A 23,674-nucleotide genomic window follows, 5' to 3' on the forward strand; every position below is an offset into this window, starting at 1 on the left:
ACTGGGAACCGAACTGGTGACCTCTTGGTATTTGGGTTGACGCGCAACTACTGAGCCACACTGGCCTGGCTCCAGTGGCTTTCCTGTACAAACGGCCTGTCTTGGCTCATGCTGCAGATTTTCCTAAATTCTCTCAAAGGTTCACAAGCCCCAAACAAGTAGCATCTGGCCTTGGCATGCCATGTGCCTCTGGCTAGTGGCCCCAAGCCTGTACTACTGGCAGCCCAACTCAGTTTGCAACTTGGCCTCTCGCAGGCACTCCAAACCCAGCACAAGTAATAGCTATCTGTAGATCTCTTTGTAACTCATGTCGGGTGGCCCCAGGGCAGAGCAAAGGTGGCAGCTGACCTTGGCCTGTATCCCTAGGAGGCCCCAGAGCCAGCACACCCAGTAGCCAGCTTCAGATCACGCCAGAGCACCATCCAATCATCTCCATGAGTGATACACTCAAGGGGCAGACTCAGCGGGCACCAGAGGCCTGCTGAAGCAAGTCCTGCTCTGTGGGATTGGCTACTGCACAGCAGCTCCTCCACTATAGTCATTCAGATTCTCATAGCCAATTGGCCTGGCACATTTGATGTGGCAACAACAATCAAGGCTCAACTACAACAGGAGAGTGCACACAGACCCACATGGGGGTTCACCTGGAACACTCAGCCTGGGTGATCAGGGAAGCTGTGCCTACAGGACACTTACTACATAAGACCACCCTGACAAGCCTGGGAGACATAGCAGATATATCCAATACACAGAAGTAAATACAGAGAGGCATCTCACATGGGAAGACAACAACAACAACAACAACAACAACAACTAACATATCCCAAATGAAAGAACAGGAGAAATCTCAAGAAAAAGAACTAAATGAAATGAAGGCAAGCAAACTACCAGATACAGTGTTCAAAACAATAATTACAAGGATGCCCAAGAAATTTAGTGAGAATTTCAAGAGCATAAAAAAGGACATAGAAACCATTAAAAAAATCAATCAGAAATGAAGAATACGATAACTGATTGAAGAATACACCAGAAAGCCCGGCCGGTGTGGCTCAGCGGTTGAGCATCAACCCAGGAACCAAGAGGTCACTGGTTTGATTCCCGATCAGGGCACATGCCTCGGTTGCGGGCTCTCGATCCCCAGTAGGGGTGCATGCAGGAGGCAGCTGATCAGTGATTCTCTCTCATCATTGATGTTTCTATCTCTCTCTCTCCCTTCCTCTCTGAAATAAAAAATTTTTTAAAAAGCATAACAACATTCACATCATAGGGGTACCAAAAGGAGAAAAGAGAACACAAGGAATTGAGAATCTATTAGAAGAAATAATGACTGAAAACTTTCCTAACCAAGTGAAGGAAAAAGACACACAAGTCCAGGAAGTATAGAGAATCCCAAACAACATGAACCCAAAGAGGCTCACACCAAGGCACATCATAATTAACATGCCAAAGACTAAAGACAAAGTGAGAATCTTAAAAGCAGCAATAGAAAGACAGTTATGACATGGGAGCTCCCACAAGACTGTCAGCTGATTTCTCAACAGAAAGTCTGCAGGACAGAAGGGATTGGCACAAAATACTCAAAGTGATGAAAACCAAGGACCTACCAAGATTATTCTACCAAGCAAAGCTATCATTTAGACTCATAGAAACAGATAAAGAACTTCTCAGACAATAAAAAGCTAAAGGAGTTCATCACCACCAAATCAATATTATAAGGAATATTAAAGGGTCTTTAAGAAGAAAAAAAGTTTAAAATATGAATAATAAAATGACAATAAATAGTTATCAACAATTACATTAAATGCAAATGAATTAAATGTTCCAATCAAAAGACATAGGATGACCCTGGCGAGTTTAGCTCAGTGGTTAGAGCATTAGCCTGCAGACTGAAGGGTCACAGGTTCAATTCCCAGTCAAGGGCAGGTACCTGGGTAGCAGGTTTCCCTGACTCAGTTGGGGCACGTGCGGGAAGCAATCAATCGATGTGTGTCTCTCACATCGATGTTTCTCTCTCTCTCTCACCCCCTCACCTTCTCTCCCTCCCTTCCACTTTCTCTAAAAACCAATGGAAAAAATATACTCGGGTGAGGATTAAGAAAAGAAAAAATACATAGGGTGGCTGAATGGATAAGAAACAGACCCTTATATATGTTGTCTACAAGAGACTCATTTCAGATCAAGACACACACACACACACACACACACACACACACACACACACACACACAGAGACTTGAAAGTAAAGGGATGGCAAAAGATATTTCATTAAAATGGAAACAAACAAATAAATTAAAAGCTGGGGTAGCAATACTTTACCAGACAAAATACACTTTAAAACAAAAGCTATAACAAGAAACAAAGAAGGACCCAGAAATTCCACTTCTGGATATTCATCTGAATAAACACAAAACACTAAATTAAAAAGATATATGCATCCATATGTTCATTGCAGTATTATTTTCAGTAGCCAAGATATGGCAGTAACCTAAGTCCATCAATAGATGAATGGATAAAAAAGTGATATATTTATGCAATGGAATATAATTCAGCCATAAAAAAAAAAGAATGAGATATTGACATCTGCAACAATATGGATGGACCTAGAGGGTATTGTACTGAGTGAAATGTCAGACATAGAAAGATAAGTGCCATATGATTTCACTTATATGTGGAATCTAAAAAACAAATAAATGAACAAGCAGAATAGAAACAGACTCACAGATACAGAGAACATTTTGACAGTTGCCAGATGGGAGGGAAGCTGGGGGATGGGTGAAAAAGGTGACGGGATTAAGAAGTACAAATTGGTGTTTACAGAATTGTCATGAGGATGTAAAGTGCAGCACCGGGAACATAGTCAATAATATTGTAATAATTACGTATGGTGTCAGATGAATACTATTTTTATCAGGGTGATCACTTCGCAAGTTATATAAATGTCTAATCACTAGTTTGTACACCTGAAACTAATATAATATTATATGTCAACTGTAATTGAAAATAAAAAAATTTATTTTTAAAAAAGAAGAGTACCCCAAGGAAATTCCTGGCATTCCCCTAACATCCCATGCTCTAGCATACCACATACCTGCACACTCTTGGCATGTCCTTCCTGCCTTTGTCTGCTCAGCAGATTTATCCTTCACCATCAGCCTCTATAAAACCAGCCACTTCCTCTTTATAGAATTTACCACAGTGTGTGTGTGTGTGTGTGTGTGTGTGTGTGTGTGAAATATTTGTTTACTCACCTGCCTCCCATGTGAATCTGTGAACTGAAGCTCTGGGCAGGGTTCATGTGGTTTTGTTCTATGCTTCTCTCCCAGCGTCTAACTCAGGATTTGGCACATGGCAGGTATTCAATCAATATCTGTTTAATGATGAATGCATGAACTCAGATAGACAGCAGCAAGTTGTTCACTACAAGCAACTGCATCCTTTTGGTGCCCATGACTCTGCTTAAGACAGTTAGCTTGCAGTAAGAAAAAGAAGAATAATTTTCCCCCTCTGTCATCCTCCGATCACTTCAGTCACTCGGGGTGTTGATATGGAGAGGAATGTGGAGAAAGGAGTGGGAAAAGTCTTCTCTGAACTAGTATTATAGCTGGCTTTGTGCTTTCTGGGCCTGGAAGATGTTTATAGCTGTTTCTATGCATCATCAAAGCATCATGGGGTGCTTTTAGAAGCTGTGCTGGGCTCTTTTCCCTCAGTAAAGGCATCTCTATTACCAGTGGTCACTTTTCCTCTTACTTCTGGGCTCCCTGTACACCACTAGGAGGCCCTACTGAAGAGGGCCCAGGGGGGGCCTATGCAGGCTCTTTTCCCCTCACTTAGTCCACATCTGGTCTACAGAAAACATTCCCTGACAATTTCTGGGAGAGCAGGCCAACCTCAACATAGCAGCAATCTCCTGGGTTCTGCCATCAAAGCAGTTGGCATGCTTGTCTCTTGTTGATAGATTTCCCAGACAGGAGGTAGAACGAGTCACTATGCTCCCCAACTGCAATGGGGACCTCAAACAATCATGGAAGTTCCTTCCCCCAATCACCTGATCTTCCCAAGAAGGGTGGGGACTCACAGCCAGAAGTATCTCCACATAAATTCTCTATCCTCCACTCTCTTGACCCTAGAGGTAGGGATTGAAGGACTTTAAAAATCGATTTTAGGCTATTAGAAAAAATATGTATGACATTTTAGTACCTCACTTTGAAATTTCACACATATCATTTTTAAAAAATGTGTTTTTGCTAATTTTAGAGAGAGAGAAAGGGAGAAGGATAAAGAGATAGAAACATCGATGAGAGAGAGACATCAATCATTGGCTGCCTCCTGCACACGTTCCCCACCCCCACCCCATTGGGTATGGAGCCTGAAACCTGGGCATGTGCCCTGACCGGGAATAGAACCGGGGACTTCTTGGCTAATGGGTTGACACATTGGCCGGGCCACAATAAATGTTTGATGGGTGAATAAATAAATGAATAAGGGAATGAGTGAATTAATCTCCCTTTACAAAGACAAAAGATTACTGTTTGGCTTTAACCCCTTTCTACTCCATTTACCTTTTATTGGTATGTCTTTGTAGTCCCAAACCTCTGTTTACTCCTCATGGTCTTAAAAATGTATTGTGCAGCTTGCTGATAGATTTTATGTCATTAACCTTTGTAACACTGAGGCTGACTTGATTAATTCATTCAATGGATACTTATTCATTAACACCATATGTCAGGCTCTGTGCTAAATGCTAAGTCATACATAGTCTTCTATCCTCATGAAGCTTAAATTTTAGAGTGGGCGCTGGCCGGTTTGGCTCAGTGGATATAGTGTCGGCCTGTGGACTGAAGAGTCCCAGATTTGATTCCAGTCAAGGGCACATGCCCGGGTTGCAGGCTCGATCCCCAGTAGAGGGAGTACAGGAGGCAGCCAGTCAATAATTCTCCCCCATCATTGATATTTCTATCTCTCTCTCCCTCTCCATTCCTCTCTGAAATCAATAAAAATATATTTTTTAAAAATTTAGAGTGGAAGAAAGATAATAGGTAAGCAAACAAACAAAAAAAAAACAATGAAAAGTACTGTGAAAGAACCAGAGTACTGTGATAGGAAAAGATAGGGTATTTATTTTTTTTAATATATTTTTATTGATTTCAGAGAGAAAGGGAGAGAGAGATAGAAACATCAATGATGAGAGAGAATCATTGATCGGCTGCCTCCTGCACTCCCTCTACTGAGGATTGAGCCTGCAATCCGGGCATGTGCCCTTGACCGAAATCAAACCCAGGATCCTTCAGTCTGCTGGCCAATGCTCTATCCGCTGAGCCAAACCAGCTAGGGCAGGGTATTACTTTAGATAGCATGATCAGGGAAGATCTAGCTAAGGAAGTATCATTTAAGATGAGATCTGAAGGGGGGAAGGTATCAGCTAAGCCAAGAGCTGGGGGGAAAGTGGTCTAGGTAGAGGACAAAATATGTGTAAAGGCCCCGAAGCAGAAAAGAAGTTGGTGTGTGTAACCTTCAGGGTTGCTTTCATTTCTCCATTCCCTATATTGCTGTAGCGAACATTACACAGTACCTGCTGCATCAGTATTTCCCTGGGATGGATTCCTGGCATCTCTTTATCTGTCCAGTTTCTGGGATGTATCTTCCCTCTCTAAATTGTTTGCCTTTCAGAATCAGTATCCCCCCTTCCTCCTTTTAACCTCCTTTATCTTTTTCTCAAAGTAACTATTAAGAAATTTTTTTTGTTCTTACAGGAGAAAAGATAATGTAAGTTATCAAAGTGGCTATGAATTGCCTGTTTGACTCCCGTTATCCATTCATCCATCCATTTACTCACTTAGCACTTACTGAGCACCTGTTTTGTACCAAGCCTTATGTTGGGTGCTAGAGATGCACCATCTTATGTAGGGCTTCTCAAAATGTGTTCCCGCAGCGTATTTGCTGAAATGCAGATTCCTGGGCTCCACCCTTGTTTACTGACTCTCTAGGGGTGGAATCTGAGCATCTGCATGGGGGCGAGTGGGGGGGGGGAGTAATTTTTTTTTTTCTAAATCCCAACTAAAACCTTACAACCTCTTAGTGGAAGTTAGACGCAATTCACAACTCTTAAGAAAGGGCAATGATAATTTATGCAAAAAAAAAAAAAAAAAAAGCTATGGGAATAACGCCAGGGTCATGGAGAGAAGAAATAAGTCAGGTTTACGCAGAAAATTAGATGTCAATTTTCGGGACGGATGTAGGACATTCAGGCAAAGAGAACACCCTGTGCAAAGACAAGGCGAAAACAGTGCTGTGTGTTCAAACGGCACGCATTAGCTCTGAGTGTTTGTGTTGCCTGAGGCTGCTGGGAGCTGCGGGTCTGAAGGTTGAGAAAAACCTAAAACCGGTGGCCCCGCCGGTGTGACCGCGACCTAGGAGCGGGTTCTCGGATGGCTCCTGCAGCTGCTAATTGCCCTCGGGTTTGTGGTCGGAGCGGTGCGCGGGCCACCGGGCGCCCACACACATGCGCAGTGCGTGACCCCGAAGCCAAACGTGGGGGGGGGTTGAGGGCAAGTTTTTCTCTGTTACTGAAACTCCCCTTGCTCAAATTCAGCAACCCTGGCTGTCCCCGTTTCTGGCTAGGAAATCTTACTGTTCTTCATGCAAGATAACCCCTCCTTGCATGCCGGGCTGCTCCAGGAAATCGCTGCCAGTACTCAACATGGCGGACGGCCCTGAGCGGCGCCGGCGCTCCTAGGCGCCCGGGTCGGAGGGGCGGGGCTCTCCCAAAGGGCGGGAGCTGGGGGGCGGGGCCTGGCCCCGGCCGGGCGGTGGGCCCGTTCCCGGCCAGGCCTTAGCTGCGGCTTCGGCCGCTCCCGCGCGGAGCGACAGGCTGGGGGATCCGCGGACCGAGCGCGGTGAGGTGGGGCCTCACGGGCAGGTGGGAGGTGCCAGGTTAACGGTCCGAGGCCGGAGACCGCCCGGCTAAGGCGCCTTAGGGAATTACGGTCCCCGGGAGGACCCCGAGGCCCACGGCGGGTTGGGACCTGTCCCAGGGCTCCCGGCCCCTTCCCTCCGCGTCCGGCAGCCGCCCCCACTCTGGGCTGCAGTCCGCGCTGAAAGGGATCTTCCCGATCCCCTCTCCCGGCTGCCGGCGGGCCGGGGGCGTCCGGAGCCGGCGCTGAGCTCTCCGCCCACCTCGCTCCCGGCTCCCTCTGCCTTTGGGGCTTTGCACGTGGTCTGCCCGACCCGCTCTGGAACGCTCCTTCCTCGAGACCCCCGACTCAAGTAGCACCACTTCCTCGGAAACCTTTCCCAACCCCCCTGCGGGCGCAGCCCGTCTCGCTGCTCGGCTTTTGCACTCTCGGCGCCCAGTCGCTTTTCCTGCCCTCGTCTACACCCGTGCACTTGGTTGGGGCGTTAGGCTTTGCTCTTTTTCATCTCCGTATCCCGGGTCTAGCACATGATGACAATAATAATAACCAATATTTACCGAGTAGCCACAAAATGTCAAGTGCTACTTAATGCATGACATGTACGGGCCCATTTAATCTTTTAAGCAGTTCCATAAGGTGGGTTTTATATGTTCTCATTGTATGCAAGAAAGAAGTTGAGGTACTCAGAAATCTATTTGCCTAGAGTCCTACAACTAGTGAGTGGAGCTGGGAAACGAATTGAAGGCGGTTGGTCCCAGGAGCATGTGATAATTTCACTAGAGAGCCTTTGGGTTTGTTAAATTTCTCTTTAGTTGGTCTACATGAGCCCCTGCAGTTATGGAGGCCAGGACTATGATACACATGGTATTTTATCGAGAAGGCTTAGAAAGGAGAGTTGATGTTCCTAATCATGCAGGGAGTTCATGACAAAACCAAGGCTGCAACTTGCTGCTCTTCCTTCAGTCACACTCCTTTTCCATCAGAAAGCTGCAGACTTCATCATTTCACACCCTTTAGGCAGTGTCCCTCGCAGAGTTGTGATTTCATGTTTCATGATTTGGGAGGCACTTACGTAATGGAGAGGGCACAGAGTTTGAAAGCAGGTTGCGGTTTAATCTTTGACACTGACCAGCTATATCCCTTCCATTTTTTCAACCTCAGTTTTCTTGTCTGTAAAATGAGGACAATAATTTTATCTCAAAGGTTTGTGGGGTGTTTTTTTTTAAATGAAGACTGCAAATAATTGTTGTGAGAGAGTAAAGTGCTATACAACCTACATGATCTGTTTGGGTTTTTTTAAATCTTTTATAAAGTTATAGAACTGTCAGCATTTTGCAAGACCATTGGTGATATGAATCAATTTACCTAATTTCCTGATGTTCATTCAGGCACTGTTTTAGGAGCTGGGAATGCAGCACTCAACAAAACGATGTTCTTACATTTGGGAAATTTAGACTCTAATAGCTGTATTACACATAATAATCAGGACGGGACAGATAAGGCATGGTAAGGTAAATAGAAATTTGTGTGAAGGGTGGTGGAATTTTATTTTGGGTGGTTAGGGAACAACTTAATGAGAAGGTGACATTTGAACGGAGACCTGAAGGTGGTAAGGGAGTGAATCATGAGGATAAATGGAGGAAGAGGCCCTGAGATGAGAGCGTGGCTTGGTGTGTTCCAAGCATGTACAGCAAGGAGGGCTGGTGGCTGGAGGGTTGTGAGCAAAGGGGATAGGAGTAAGAATGGGAATGAAAACAATGGGACACTGGGATCAAATAATTAGGACCCTGTTGGCCATTATAATGATCATGGGTTTTACTCTGACTAGTACTCTGCGTGGCATAATCTGTCACTGTTTTAAAAGGATCACTTTGACGACTCTTTTGAGGAAAAGCACATACTGGAAGCAAGGTTGGAGCATCGCTACCATCTAGGTAGCTTTCGCAGTAACCCAGGTGTATTATCTATTTTTTTGTGCAAGTAATTAGCCCAAAATTTAGTAGCTTGAAACAACAATCATTTATTATCTTATATGTTTGTGGGTTGGAAATTCGGGAGCAGCTTAGCTGCATGTTTCTAGCTTAGGATCTCCCGGGAGATGGTAGTCAAGTTGACGGTTGCTCTGCTTCCAAGATGGTTCCTTACCACTGAGCTGCCTGAGTCTCCTCAGGACACTGGGGAGAGCTGGAGTGCCTTTTATGACCTTGCTCTGGAAGTCATTTCCGCTTTATTAGCTTCATTAACTTTATTCCAGCTCACGTTTAAGGGGAGAAAGTTAAGCCCTGAAACTGGATGAGATTACCTAGGAAATAAAGGTTGATGGAGAAAAGGTCTGAAGCCTGAGCTCTGGGGCCTCCAACTTTTGGGGAGATGAGGAGAGCCAACAAAAGAGATAGAAGGGAGAGGCCAGAGAGGTGGGAGGAAATCCGAGAGAGAGAGAGAGAGAGAGAGAGAGAGAGGCCCCAAGTATGAGATTTATAGAAGGAGCTGCATGTTAACTTTTTTTCTGCAGTAAGAAACTAATTGTCTCTGCAGACTAATATATATAGTTTCTTTGCTCAGAAAATAAAACGCTTATGCCCTCAATTGTTTTTCCTTTTTTGCTTTAAGTGACAAATTCTATTTAATAATAGTAGTCCACATCTTAGTCCTTGCAGCATTTACTAGTACACCTCTATTCCAAGTTTAGGTGGTGGTGCTTCTATTTTAAACACCATTTAAATACTCCTTTTTGAGTATTTTGAATGAAGGAAGACCAAATACATAATCTATGTCACTCTTCTCTCGCTGTCCACCCAGGTTCAGAGGTTCCTGCCCTTCCCAGTCCGGTTTCTAGCAAAAGTAGGAAGTTGGTCTTATTCATTTCTGTATCACTGGTAGACAGACTACCTGATACTGAGCTGGAATTCATGAGTGTTTATGGGGTAAATTAATGTATAAAAGAAGTGATTCTTTTTCCTTTTCCTACAGTAATGATAATGTCTCTGCAGTGGTTTACAGTTTACAAAGCACAGTGACATCCATTATCCCATTTGAATGCAGTCCAGTCTGTTACCATTTGCCAACTTCTGACCTTTTCCTTTTCTGAGGGACATCGAAACCTACCTCCTTTTGGAGCTGTGCTAGTTTATTTTCTGGCTGATCTGACAGTGTGTTAATAAAAGGGTGCTGAACTGTGTCTTGAAGCTCAGAACTAAATCTCAATTTCAGAATTGTTGTAATATACTATGCTCCCTCCCTCTTTTTCTTGTTTTAGGGAATTGCAGTTTTATAGGGATTTTTTTATTTGTTTGTTTTAGTCATAAAACACTTCAAATCGTTTTTAAAATAAACTTAATTTTTTAGGAACGATTTTAGATTTATAGAAAAATATCATAGTACAGAGAGTTCCCATATACCCTGCACCCAGTTTTCCCTATTAGTAGCATCTTACATTATTAGTATGGTACATTTGCTGCAATTTCAAATCATTTTCTGAGGTAAAGAGGGCATATAAATAAAATGTGAATAAAATGAAGTTACTTCAACTCTGTAGGCCTCAGGTTCCTTATTGTCAAATTAGAGGTTTGGACTAAATTTTTAAATAGCTCTAAAAATACTTAATTATCTGCTAAGGTAAAATAATTATATAATTCCATTTCTTTACTGAAGTATTACTATTACCTTCTCAAATAATGTTTACATGTCAACAGCAGTCTGATCTTAAAAGAGGATTTAATATGTGAATTCTGGTAACTGGCATGGCTTCTTATACACATTAGATTGAACTACATGAAATTAGCATTCTTACAGGTTCAAAAAATGGGCAAGCATTGGCAATTTCATTAGGTTCAGCCCAATATCTGGGAAGTGAGGATTCAAAGAAGGGTAGGGAGCCTTTGGGGCCTCTGAGACTCCCACTGTGTGCAAAAGCCTGGCCCAGCCCTCACGGTATTAGGAGAGAGAAGGCTTCTCTTGGAGCTACTCACGTTGGTATTGTTGGCACTAAGAGCCGTTTCCCAACAGGTGTGTGCCTCCAACTAGCAGAGAGATTGAACTAGCCACTTACAGAGCCATGGTGAGTTGGTTGACACTGCCTTGGTGGAAAGGAAGGTGTATGGAGTAGGGGAAGGCTGTATTAACCCGGTTTATAGGCTAGGAAGAGGCTGCCTGGGGTATTGGTACCACTAAGCCTTCATTGGTGCCACTCAGTTCTTCCTACTTGATGCACTTTCCTTCCTGTCTAGCACAAGCTCTGCAGTTGCCCAGGAGGTAATGTAAATTAGCAAACTGGGTTTTCCTCTATAACTCTGTCATAAGAAAAGCACCAGCACATGCCGAAACCGGTTTGGCTCAGTGGATAGAGCATCGGCCTGCGGACTGAAGGGTCCCAGGTTCGATTCCGGTCAAGGGCATGTACCTTGGTTGCGGGCACATCCCCAGTGGGGGGTGTGCAGGAGGCAGCTGATCGATGTTTCTCTCTCATCGATGTTTCTAACTCTCTATCCCTCTCCCTTCCTCTCTGTAAAAAATCAATAAAATATTTTTTAAAAAAAGAAAGAAAAAGAAAAGCACCAGCACAAGTATAATGGTAAATGACAACTGAAATCTGCTATCAGTGTGAGGGAGAAAATAGGTTGGAGTGGGGGTGGGGGCAGAGACTGGTGGACTAGAGAGCATATGCTCTAAAGGGGATAGACACTGTTCAACTGCAGGTGGCTGTGCCTCATGGGACTGTGGGTCAAGGGTCACTAGCTATTCCTATTTTCCAGAATATGAGTCGTTATATGCATTTTCCCAATGGTAAATATTGGCACCTAATTTGAATTCTTAAAAATTCCTTGTATGGGCCACACAGTGGTTGAAAAGAGCCATTGGGCCACATTTATAACCTCTGGCCAAGGGTTTAAATCTGCCAGGAGTAAGGCCCCATGCATTTCTTCATTATGCATTGCTGATAACCTATTAATGAGTAAGATGAATTACTCTTGTCTTTGAGGCACTCACAGATTAGTAGAAGAGATAGGCAAATAATGATAAAATGTAGTATAGACATTATATTCTCTCTGTATTATATAAAAATATTTTTATTATATAATATATATTTGATAGAATACTATAGGTGTGTGTATATACATATATATTATATATCTATATCTGGGAGGACATGATAAGTGACATTTGAGCCAGGATGCAGGAGGTTATTGGATGTGTTTAGAGGCATAAGAAACACAGAGGTCATGTAGCTGGGAACCCTCATTTTTGGACAAGGAGAATGAAGAGGAAGTGGCATGCCCAAGGTCACAGAGCCCATTAGAGGCAAAGCTTGGACTAGCACCTAGAACTCTTCTTGACCACCATGCCTCCACCTCTCCTGGGTATATCTAAAGCTCATTGCCTGCAGGTAGCCCATTGCCCTGTTTTGGCCCAGCTCCTGTGGGTGAGGAGGGTTTGCCATCCTGCTGAAGCTGGTTCCTTCTTCCCTGTCTGTTGGATCTCCTGCCTGAAATGCCTGCTACTCCATTTCTTTGTCAGAGGGTCAGACTGTTTGTATTCAAATCCCTAACCAATCAAATGCCAACTGTATGAACTAAGACAAATTGCTTAGTTTTCTTCTAAGCCTCAGTTTCCTTATTCATACATAGAATTATAATCGCACCTATGCAGAAGTGTGATAGGGAGGCATTGGAAGGCTTTTAGATTCTTACAATGACGAAATGGCATAGTGTTTGTAAAGAACCTATGAAGTGACTGAACCCTAGAAGCACTTAGCAAGTATTAAATATGATGATTCACACCGTTCACAGCCATCAGGTTGGTTAAATGCCCTTCCTTTGTTTTCCCAGACTGTCCTGCATTGCCTCTATTATTGCATATACTACATTGTACAGGTCCTCAAATAACATATTTTGTTCAGCGTTGTTTGGTTATAATGTTGATGCAATGCCATAGGAACTTAACTCTTGTTTATATCAATTAGCCTGTGTTAAAATTGATTTTGTTATACGTCGTTTTACTTAAAGTCATAGAACCTATGAACGGCATTAAATGAGGACTTACTGTATTGTAATTGTGTCTATCTCCCTTGATAGATTAACATCACCTTTAGTGATTCATTCATCAGGTGTTTGTTAGGCACTGTGCCAGGCTCTAGGGATGCAATGGTAAGCCAGGAGCTCTTGGTCTAATGCAGAGTTTCAAGAGGCATGCCAGGCAACACTCGTCCTGTGAACTTGGTCATGGTCAAATAAGTTTAGGAGATAATGCTCATCAAAGCTCTCCTTAGAGATTGGGGTCCATCTTAGTATTATAAAGGCTCTGAGGGGTCCTGTAGTAAAGGAACCTATTTACTTTGCCCAACCCAGCTTTGTGGGACTGAATGAGTATTTGCTGAATGAATTTGAGTCTTGCAGACAGTCCTTTTAACCACACTGTGTGCTTTGGTCCCCAGCTCAAGAGAAGGTCCAAGTGGCACAGCAATGATTAGAGACCCTGCTGGGAGCGAACAGCCTCTGGCTGCATAGGGGCCGGTGGGCTTATCGTCTGGTGCCTCCATGGAGACAGGAGGCCCTGGATTGAACAATATGAAGCCCCAGTCACTGCAGCTGGTGCTGGAGGATCAGGTGCTGGCGCTACAGCAGCAGATGGCAGAGAACCAGGCAGCCTCCTGGCGGAAGCTGAAGAACTCCCAGGAGGCCCAGCAGAGGCAAGCAGTCCTTGTGAGGAAGCTTCAGGCCAAGGTGAGGCCGCTGCCTTTTCAGGGAGGGGAAAAGAGAAGAACACCTCCTAGAGCTGGGTGCTGAGGTGGGATAAGGGTTGCAGGTGGCAGAACCATCTGGTAGGAATTCCCAAACAGCCTCTCCTTTGATGCTCACAATTACTCCATGAGATATATATTGTCTCCCTTTTATCTTTTTATTATTATGTTTAATCCTGACCTGAGGATGTTTTTTTCTAATGATCTTCAGAGAGAGAGAGTGGAAGGGAGAGAAGAGGGGGGGAGAGAGAGAGAGAAAACATTGATGTGAGAGAGACACGTTGACTAGTTGCCTCCTGCACACGCCCTGACCGGGGCCGGGGATCAAACCTGCAACCGAGATGCGGGCCCTTGATTGGGAATTGAACCCACAACCCTTCGGTCCATGGGCTGACGTTCTAACCACTGAGCAAAGCCTTCTCTCAGGGCTATCTTATCTCCCTTTTAAAGATGGCGTTCATGAGGGTTAAATTAGTTGTCTAGGGTTGCTTCCCTAGTCTAAACCTAGGACCTACCATAGGTTTTCTGGTTCCAAAGTCCATGATCTTGCTTTTAATACAAGAGATGTAGAGAAAATATTTTTTTAATATATTTTTATTGATTTCAGAGAGAGAGAGAGAGAGAAACATCAATGATTCGAGAGAATCATTGATTGGCTGCCTCTTGCACACCCCACACAGAGGATCGAGCCCGCAACCTGGGCATGTACCCTGACTGGGAATTGAACTGTAACCTCCAGGTTCAAAGGTCGATGTTCAACCACTGAGTCACACTGGCTGGGCAAGAAAGTATTATTTAGATGCCCACATAGAAACTATAAAATGTTATTTTTGGAGGGGTGGCGGGGGGCTGGAAGAGGTCAATGGGGGGAAAAGGGGAAAGAAAAAAAAAAAGAAACTATAAAATGTTATGGCCTTACTTCAATGTCATCACCGAGTCCCCTGTTCACAGCAGATTTGCCCATGATTCTTGGGGCCTTTGGTTTGGGCAGTTTGTACCAGCTGTGCCCATTGCTCACATCCTGCTCTGTTTGCTTCAGGTGTTGCAGTACCGGAGCTGGTGCCAAGAGCTGGAGAAGCAGCTGGAAGCCACTGGGGTGAGTGAGGCTGTTCTGTGCTCCCCCTGAGCCCTCAGTGAATATGCTTGTCAGGCTTCGCTTGCTGAGAGGGGATGGGTGTGATAAGGCGGTGTTTGACAGAAGCCTCTTTCTTCAGCCCCTGAGAGCTTTGTCATACAGATACCTTATTGGACCTAGCTACTTCAGGCCTGTCAGACTTCAACCTTTGGCTCTCTAAGGACAAAATGCAGCATCAGGAGATTTAATCAGAGTGGAAGTTTTGTGGAATCAGAGGGAAGAAATGCATTTTTCCTCCAGAAGGTGTCAGTGTTTCTCTGTCATAGAGAGATGTGCCTCTGCAGCCTAAAAACCATGTTCGCGGCAGAGGGATTTGTTTGTGCTTTTGGCTGGGTAGAACTGGCTTTCAACAGCTCATTTGCCTTTGCTCCACCTCCCTCTCAGTACCATCTCACATTCCCCTTGGAAAATTCTCTCAGAGGAAGGAAAGAACCAACATTTATTGAGTACTAAGTCTATGTAGGCCTGGCACCATTAGGCATTGTTATGTAATTATATCACTTAATCTGCAAAACAACTTTCTGAGGGGGGTTATATTACCTTCATTTTGTAGCTAAAGATTTTGTGGGTCAGAGAAGTTAAGTAACTGCCCAAGGTCCAAAAATTCGTGTGGTAGAAGTCAAGGCCATCAGTGAAAGACATAGCTTACGCTTCTTGGGTTGAAAGTTCTTTTCACTACCAGGTGCGTCTTTCAGGGGAAGTCACAGTTCCCTTTTGGAGAGAGGGATGCAGTGGACTTACTTTCAGGATGCAGTGATTGAGAAAAGAGGCATGCGGCAAACAAAGGGAAGAAAGAATAAAAAGAAAGTGGCTGCTGTAGAAGAGGGCATCAGGGAATTGGTCTGAGTGCTATCCTCTTTGGAGGTAAATAAGGCTTCTCTCTGTCTGGCTAAGGGACCGATCCCTCAGATGTGGGACAGTGTGAAGGAGCCAAACTTGGAACAGCTGCTGATGCGATTGGAGGAGGAACAACAGAGGTGATGGACCCCGAATTCTCTGTCCTGGGTGCTTGGTTAGTGGGTAGAAAAGGCTGATGGGGAACTTCTGTTCTGGGGCTAGCACAGATTAAAACCATGGACTTTCAGCCGTAGCCCTCCAGTCTTGGCACTGGAAAATTCCAGTGGTTGTCCTCTTACTCCAGGAAGTCAGCGGTTGGACCAGACCTTTATTTTGCACTTGCTCTTACCCTTCCCCAGTGCAGGTGTGAGAGTCTAGCAGAGGTGAACACTCAGCTTCGGCTACACATGGAGAAAGCTGACGTGGTCAATAAAGCACTTCGGGAAGATATGGAAAAACTGACAGTAGATTGGAGCCGGGCCCGGGATGAGCTGATAAGGAAGGAGAGCCAGTGGCGCATGGAGCAGGAGGTAGGAGGGACAGGGGCTGGGACTGTGAGAGGAGGGCTTGTACTCTGGGCACCACCCTGGTCAGTGTTGGAAGGGGTTTACTTGAGGACTTGGATGGAAACTGGGCTGTCGTTAACGTCTCTGACCACCCTCACCACTCATGCTGGCAGCTGACCCTGCTTGGGCCTTCAGCTTAGTTCTGCCCTTACTTGCTTAGTTGAGCTTTTGCTGGCAGATGACATGACACTCAAAGCAACTCTGTCCCTGTGTAAGTAGACTAGCTTTATAGATGGATCTGAAGTTACTGACTCCCTCATCTGGAGGTCTGCAGATGTAGATGCTAAGGAGGTAGCTATTGAAATTGAATGGGGAAGAAGTACCAGATATGGACCCTAAGGAATTTTCAGATCCCAGTTAAAGGACACTAATGTTTTCTGAGTCTTCACTCTGTGCCAGGTATTATATATTATGATAGGTGATTTAAGATATGTTGCATCATTCAATCCTTATTTTAAGTCTAATAACAATGGTAATACAGTAGATCCCATTTGTTGAGCAGCTACTATTTATCCTTTTCTAATCTAGCTCAAAGGAAGGCCAGAAATGCAGGTCATATATCCCAGGCCCTTTGATCTCTTGAATCCCTCTACTGACTTGATTAAGCTCTTCAGCACAACTTGAGTATAGACACCCATTTATAAGTTATAAGTCCCTCCTTCCCTCCCCCTCAGTAGTTAGGAGGAATCCAAGACTCCTGGTTTGGCAAAAGATAGCCCTCTGCCCTTTGGTATGACCTGGGTTTCTGGACACACAGTTCTTCAAGGGCTACCTGAAAGGGGAGCATGGTCGCCTTCTCAGTCTGTGGCGGGAGGTGGTGACCTTCCGACGCCACTTCCTGGAAATGAAGTCAGCCACTGACAGGTTAGTGGGGCATTAAGTGGGGAGGTGGTTTGCCTCTACCATTCTGGACTTAGGATGGTGGGCTGCTGTTGGAGGGGATCAGATGACAGAGGGCAGCGGGGGGGTAGGTGAGTGGAAATGTTGGTGGGGAGGGCTGGTGTTACTGCATTCAGATGATTTCTCCTAGACCTGCTCCTCAGGCTTCAATGGTCTGATCTCCATGCTCCCTTCCCTGGTCCCTATTGGAGTCTGCTCTTTCCTTGCTTGTACTCAGAGACCTGACGGAGCTCAAGGCTGAGCATGTGAAGCTTTCAGGATCCCTGTTGACCTGTTGTCTGCGCTTGACTGTGGGAACACAGTCTCGGGAACCTGATGGATCTGGGCGACTAGATGGGAGTGCGCCAACCCAGCTGCTGCTGCTACTAGCCAGGACCCAGGAGCTGGAGAAGGAAGCCCATGAGAGGAGCCAGGAGTTAATGCAGCTGAAGAGTCAAGGGGATCTGGAGAAGGCCGAGCTTCAGGATCGGTGAGATGGGCTGGGGTCCAGAAAGGGGTCACTGGGGGGGAGTTGACTCCCATAGGGTGTGAGAGATAGTGGAGGAGATGTGAAGAGCATTCCTCCCATGAAAGGGGAAGGAGATGTGCCAGAGGGAGTTGGGTTTGAAATGCAATGCCACAGCTGGGGCCATGTCACTGCCCTCTGCCCTCAGACTATGTTGCAGCTCAGTTTCTCACCAGTTGACTTAAAGAGCTTGCTATGACTCTTTCTTCTATCAACACCAAACTACTTGCCATCCCCAGACCAGCCGAGCTCTTCCATGTTTCACTGCCGTTGTACATGCTGGCCTTAGCCTGCAATGCCTCCTTTCCCTTCTCTCTGCCTTATCCTTTAAGACAGTTCAGATGTCACCTCTTCTGTGAAGCCTTCTCTGACCTCAACAGCCTGTTAAATTAGGCCCATCTTGGTTTTTTGACCTGCTTGTTGCAGCATTGATCTCATTGTAGCTCATTGATTATTTAGTTTCCTTTTTTCATTAGATTTTTTTGTGGATTTTTTTTTTTGGATTATAATAAAAAAGATTTTTTTAAAATGATGATAAGAAGGACAGGGACATAAACAAAGAGCCTGTTTGAATCTCAGGGCAAAGTTCAGTTTATACTCCATGGCCAGGGTTGTATCACCACCTATTGGTGGTGTCCATAAATTGCAGTTTGTTTGGTTTGATTGTGAAGGCCCTGGGAAGCATGGCAGAGACCTTGTCTTAGTAAGTTTTGTGTCCCCAGTGTTTTGCACTTTTTCTGCCATATAGTACATACTCAGTAAATGTTTATTGAATGATGCAATAATTAAATGAATGACCATACAGTGAGTTAAGGCTCTTAGAGTTGGTACAGAATAAATGATTAAGACTTTGAAAAAAATTAAGAGTCCTAGATGACATTAATTCAAGAAATATTTCTTCAGCTACCCACATAACACCCGGTACTGAGCTCCAGGATACAGTGTTAAAGTGATAGAGATGTGTGGTGATTTTCCTGGGAGGTTAACCATAATCTCCCCCAAGTTGCCCCTCCTTTTTTCCTATCAGAGAACCTTGGGACTATCCCATGTGGCAGTTCTGATGTTCTTATTGACTTCAGGGTGCTTGACTTCAAGATCAAGCGGGGCCTGGAAGGGCCTGGGCCAGGGCTTACCTTCAGCTCTCAGGCCCACAAACACGTGTTCCAGACTTGAGATGTGGTAAATCCCTGCATGTGTCTGAGTGGCTTTTGGCTTCCCCCCAGTTCAAAACGATAGCATCCTGTGTTATTCAGGGAGTGCAGGGGCTGTGGGCACCCGGGGCTCTGTGGGGGCTACAGTGGGAGTGTCTGTGTTGGGCATGGGGTGTGCTGCATAGTAGCTCTGTTCACATCAGTGGGCTGCCCAGGTGACAATGCTATGCTCTTCTCTTCAGGGTGACCGAGCTCTCTGCTCTTCTGACCCAGTCTCAGAAGCAAAATGAAGATTACGAAAAGATGGTGAAGGCTCTGAGAGAGACAATGGAGATCCTGGTATATGATCCTGTGTTCTGGGAAGGAGGTGGGAGTAGGCTTGTAGATTCCTTTGACCCTCATGAACAGGTAGTACTGGGTAGAGTTAAATCTCTCTCGATGAAACCCCCTAAAGCTAGAAAATAAATATTGGCTGAATCTGAAAATTGATTAACTCATTCATTTATTCATTCAAGAAATATTAACTGTCTACTGTTCCTGGGGAGACTACAGTGGTATATGTATGCAGTGTGTCCTTATCAGAGAGAGTGGGACACACTTTAAGGGCACACTGGCAAACTAGGAAGGGGATGTGTGGAGAGATTCAAAACCTAGTCATAAAGGAAACAGCTGGGGAGTGTGGCAAGGTTAGCCCAGGAAGAAAGGCTTGAGGAAGCCGTGATGGCTGCCTTCACATATCTGAAGGACGGACACCGGGGGAAGGCGTTGACTTGCTTAGTGTTTTCCAGATGGGCACAAGCAATGTCAATGACTACAAGTCACAGATTGGTAGGGTTTGGCTGACAGCTAGAGCTTTTCAGTAGTTGAATTGTCTATCTTGGGAAGGAGCAAGGTGTGTGTCACAGGCTTGACATCTGCCAAGGCTGTTATCAAAGGGATTCTCTCAGGCTGGGTGCTAGAACTGCTGGCTTGATCCCACATTTCCTTTCATCTCCAAGAGTTTCCAGACCTCTGGTTTTAGGCAGATCCTGAACCCTTACCCACATGCATACCCCTAGGATCCCAGCTGGGATCAGCTGGGAGCTGGACATATTTATGCCTTTTTGGTTCCTGTTTGTCAGGAATTTGCAAATTCAAAAGTCTGCAGGGTCCAGGTAAGGTAAAGTGAGTGAAGTGGTAAGAATTCAAGGGCTGTCATATTAAGTTTTCAGTACAGAGAGCACTTAATCTTGGTGTTAAGAAAACAGTGAGGAGTAGCAGGGACTGCAGGACCCTGAAGAATACGTGTCTCATCGGGAAGTGGTATCCACTACTCACTTAAGTAAATTATTGCCATTTAGGAATGAGGGCTGGTGTGGCCCATTTGTTAAGTTTTTGAGAAGACAGAAATTCAGATCTCAATTCATAAAATCTCTCAATTTTGTAAATTTTGGTCCAACAAAACATCGCTACAGGTATGTGTCATTAGGCCTTCACTAACACAATATGATAGGAAGAGAGGAAATCTTTTTTTTAACTATATTTTTATTATTGATTTCAGAGAGGAAGGGAGAGGGAGAGAGAGAGATGGAAACATCAATGATGAGAGAGAATCACTGATTGGCTGCCTCCTGCACACCCCACACTGGTGATTGAGCATGCAATCCAGACATGTGCCCTGACCGGGAATCGAACTGTGACCATCTGGTTCATAGGTCAACCGTCAACCATTGAGCCACAGCGGCCCGGTGGAAGAGAAGAAATCTTGAGTCTTTCAGATTTATTGCTAGCTTTGGGGCTAGAGGTTTCTTTGGTTTAACCTTAGTGTCTTTTTTTTTTAATGTATATTTTTATTGATTTCAGAGTGGAAAGGAGAGGGAGAAAGATATAGAAACATCAGTGATGAGAGACAATCATTGATTGCCTCAAGTCCCCTACTGGGGATCGAGCCCGCAACCCAGGCATGTGCCCTGACCGGGAATCAAACCGTGATCTCCTAGTTCATAGGTCGATGCTCAACCACTGAGCCAAGCTGGCTTTAGTCTTAAGCATCATTTTGCTGTTTAGAGACAGTAGCCATCCTCCAATGACAGCTCACATTTATTGAGCATTTGCTTTGTGGCAGGCATTATGTTGAGTAATTTACATGTATTGTTTCCATTTAAGCATCAAAACCTGTGGAGTAGTTACTGCTAATTATTTGTGTTTTAAAGAGAAGGAAGCTGAAAGGAGCAGTTACCTAAAGTTACCAAGTTAGTAACTGATAGAACAAGAACTCTGATCTAGGCAATCTAGTTTGGAGCTCTTAATCACCAAACTGAGCTCTTAATCACCACATCCTATTGTCTTCAGTCTCCCGGGACAACGTTAGCATTCACGCATGGTCAGGAAAAAAAGTGGGTTAACAGAATAGACAGAATGAGACTCTGGTTGATTTGGGGCTTTGGAAAGATAAATTCTTTTCTGAGAATTTGGCTCTTAGGTCCTATTTTGTTCCCTATTCAGGAGACAAATCATGCAGAATTAATGGAGCATGAGGCATCTCTTAGTAGGAATGCCCAAGAGGAGAAGCTGTCATTACAGCAAGTGATCAAGGATATAACCCAGGTACTGGCAGACCTCCTGTTCATGATAACCAGGTTATGTCTCACTCCTCCCAGGCTTCCCATCATGCCTAGATTTCCACTCTCTGAGATGTTTGGACTTAGGATCCCGTGGGATGATATCTCTTAGTGTATTTGAAGACTGGGACCTAAGGAGTAGCTAAGCATTCGTGTGTTCGTTCTGCTTGCTGGAACAGGCCCCCTCTACTCCCGTTACTTCCCCCCATTGATTTATAGAGAGAGTGGGAGGGAGGAGGAGAGACAGAGAGAGAGGGGGAAACATTGATTGGTTGCCTCCCACACGTGCCCCTACCAGAGCTGGGGAACCTGCAACCACGACTCTTTGGTCCATGGACTGACACTCTAACCACTGAGCCAAACCGGCTAGGGCCAGGTTCCCTTTCTTATTGCCATCTGTAATTCTCAGGCCAGTGGCTGGGATCTGGTCTATGTTACCTCAAGAGCCTCTTCTTCCTTCATTTCATCATTTATTACCTCAGAGAGTGCTCTAGCCTTGTTGCTAGTCCTAGCTTTAGGTGACCGAAGGTGAAGAGTTGAAGGAACCACCTGTTTTGCTCTTAGATACCCTCTTCCCACTCCCTAGGGAGAGAACCCGAGAAGGAAAACATCAGGTTTGTCCAGCCTGTGGTGTTAGTCCCTGTGTGGACTCTGGCTGTGTTGGGTTTTAGGTCATGGTGGACGAAGGGGACAATATGTCCCAAGGCTCTGGTCATGAGAGCACCTTGGAGCTGGACTATAGTGACTTCTCCTCCCAGTTTGACTCCCAGGACCCAGACAAGGCTGTAACTCTGGTGCGTTCAGTGCTGACTCAGAGACGCCAGGCTGTGCAAGTAAGAACCCCAGATTCCTCCTCAACCACAGGGGTGGGTATCTAGAGTGATATGCGCCCCAGGTACCCTCCTAGCCTGGACTGCCCCTTTCACTATGTTGACCAGTCATGAAGTGTTTTGTCAACACCCCAAAGTTCCCATTAGAATCTCTCTGTGTCTGCCCAGTTGTACTGGTGGGTAACAGGCACATTCTCTGTGCCAGTCAATGCAAAGATTGGTGATCGAAGCCCTGGGAGAGTATGGATGAGTATGTCCCAATTCTAAGCCCTCTTCCCCACCCCACCCCCACACACACACTATATATATATATATATATATATTTGAAGGTGATGGACTCTGAGACTCCAGGAGCCACAGAAGCTCAATAATCTCTGATCCTCTGTCTTCTCGACTGGTCGCATTTCTTCTTAGCTTACCCGTGTCGCGGCAGCCCCCAAGCCCTTTGCCCAGCTCTCCATTCAGGCTTCCAACATCCCTCCTCTCCCTGCCCTCTTGTCCACCATCTCACTTCTGCTACTCTTCCTGCACAGGACCTAAGGCAGCAGCTTTCAGGCTGTCAGGAAGCTGTGAGCTTCTTGCAGCAGCAGCATAATCAGTGGGAGGAAGAAGGTGAGGCCTTGAGGCAGCGGTTACAGAAGCTCACTGGGGAGCGGGACTCTCTGGCCGGGCAGACTGTGGACCTCCGGGGAGAAGTGGACGCGCTCAGCAAGTGAGCAGGGGCTGCTCGTTCCCCGCTTTCTTCCCGGGCTCAGTTCTTGCCTGGCCACTTACCCTCTCCCATCGTGTTTCTGGTTGCCTGGCCCTGCTCTCCCTGAAACCCAGGGCTGCTCAGGGCTGCCTTGCTTTGTGCTCTGCTTGTTCCTGCTCACTCGGTTTTGGGTTCTTGTGGTGACAAAAAGTGTCCTGCTCAAAAGGGAAGATGAGATGTTTAAAGGAAACAGATGCCTCTGTCCTTTAACCCTGTGATGTCTGCTTCCAGGAAGGACTCTAGGTTCCAAGGTCTCTGCTCATCTCTGGCTCCTTCTTCCAGGGAGCGAGCGCTCCTGCAGGAGACCCGGGGAGAGCTGCAGCAGCAGCTGGCGGTGCTGGAGCAGGAGGCCTGGCGCCTGCGCAGGACAAACATGGAGCTGCAGCTGCAGGGGGACTCTGCTCAGGGCGAGAAGGAGGAGCAGCAGGAGGAGCTGCACCTGGCTGTCCGAGAGAGGCAGCGCCTGTGAGTGTGACCCGTCCCTGCTCACTGGGGCTTGATCTTCCCTTCATTTAAAAAAATATATGTTTTTATTGATTTCAGAGATGAAAGGAGGGAGAGAGAGATAGAAACATCAGTGATGAGAGAGAATTATTGATCTGCTGCCTCCTGCACGTCCCATACTAGGGATCGTGCCCACAACCTGGTCATGTGCCCTGACCGGAAATGGAACCGCAACCTCCTGATTCATAGGTCGATGCTCAACCACTGAGCCATGCTGGCCGGGTAGTCTTCCATTTAATTCCACACCC

General features: G+C 45.5%; 1 protein-coding gene across 1 annotated transcript in view; it reads left to right on the forward strand.

The window, feature by feature from the left end:
- Positions 1-6,785: 6,785 nt before the first annotated feature.
- CEP250 (centrosomal protein 250) overlaps positions 6,786-23,674 on the forward strand; it is a 44,076-nt gene continuing 27,187 nt past the window's right edge. Inside the window, exons 1-12 of the mRNA XM_008149685.3 lie at positions 6,786-6,898; positions 13,342-13,630; positions 14,687-14,743; positions 15,677-15,759; positions 15,984-16,149; positions 16,943-17,049; positions 17,303-17,554; positions 18,984-19,080; positions 21,226-21,327; positions 22,013-22,174; positions 22,705-22,883; positions 23,205-23,387. Coding sequence (XP_008147907.2) covers positions 13,445-13,630; positions 14,687-14,743; positions 15,677-15,759; positions 15,984-16,149; positions 16,943-17,049; positions 17,303-17,554; positions 18,984-19,080; positions 21,226-21,327; positions 22,013-22,174; positions 22,705-22,883; positions 23,205-23,387 — 1,574 coding nt within the window. The 5' untranslated portion in view covers positions 6,786-6,898; positions 13,342-13,444. The remainder of the gene's footprint in view (positions 6,899-13,341; positions 13,631-14,686; positions 14,744-15,676; positions 15,760-15,983; positions 16,150-16,942; positions 17,050-17,302; positions 17,555-18,983; positions 19,081-21,225; positions 21,328-22,012; positions 22,175-22,704; positions 22,884-23,204; positions 23,388-23,674) is intronic.

This window comes from Eptesicus fuscus, chromosome 12 (assembly GCF_027574615.1).
Source record: "Eptesicus fuscus isolate TK198812 chromosome 12, DD_ASM_mEF_20220401, whole genome shotgun sequence".
In the NCBI taxonomy this organism is placed as follows: domain Eukaryota; kingdom Metazoa; phylum Chordata; class Mammalia; order Chiroptera; family Vespertilionidae; genus Eptesicus; species Eptesicus fuscus.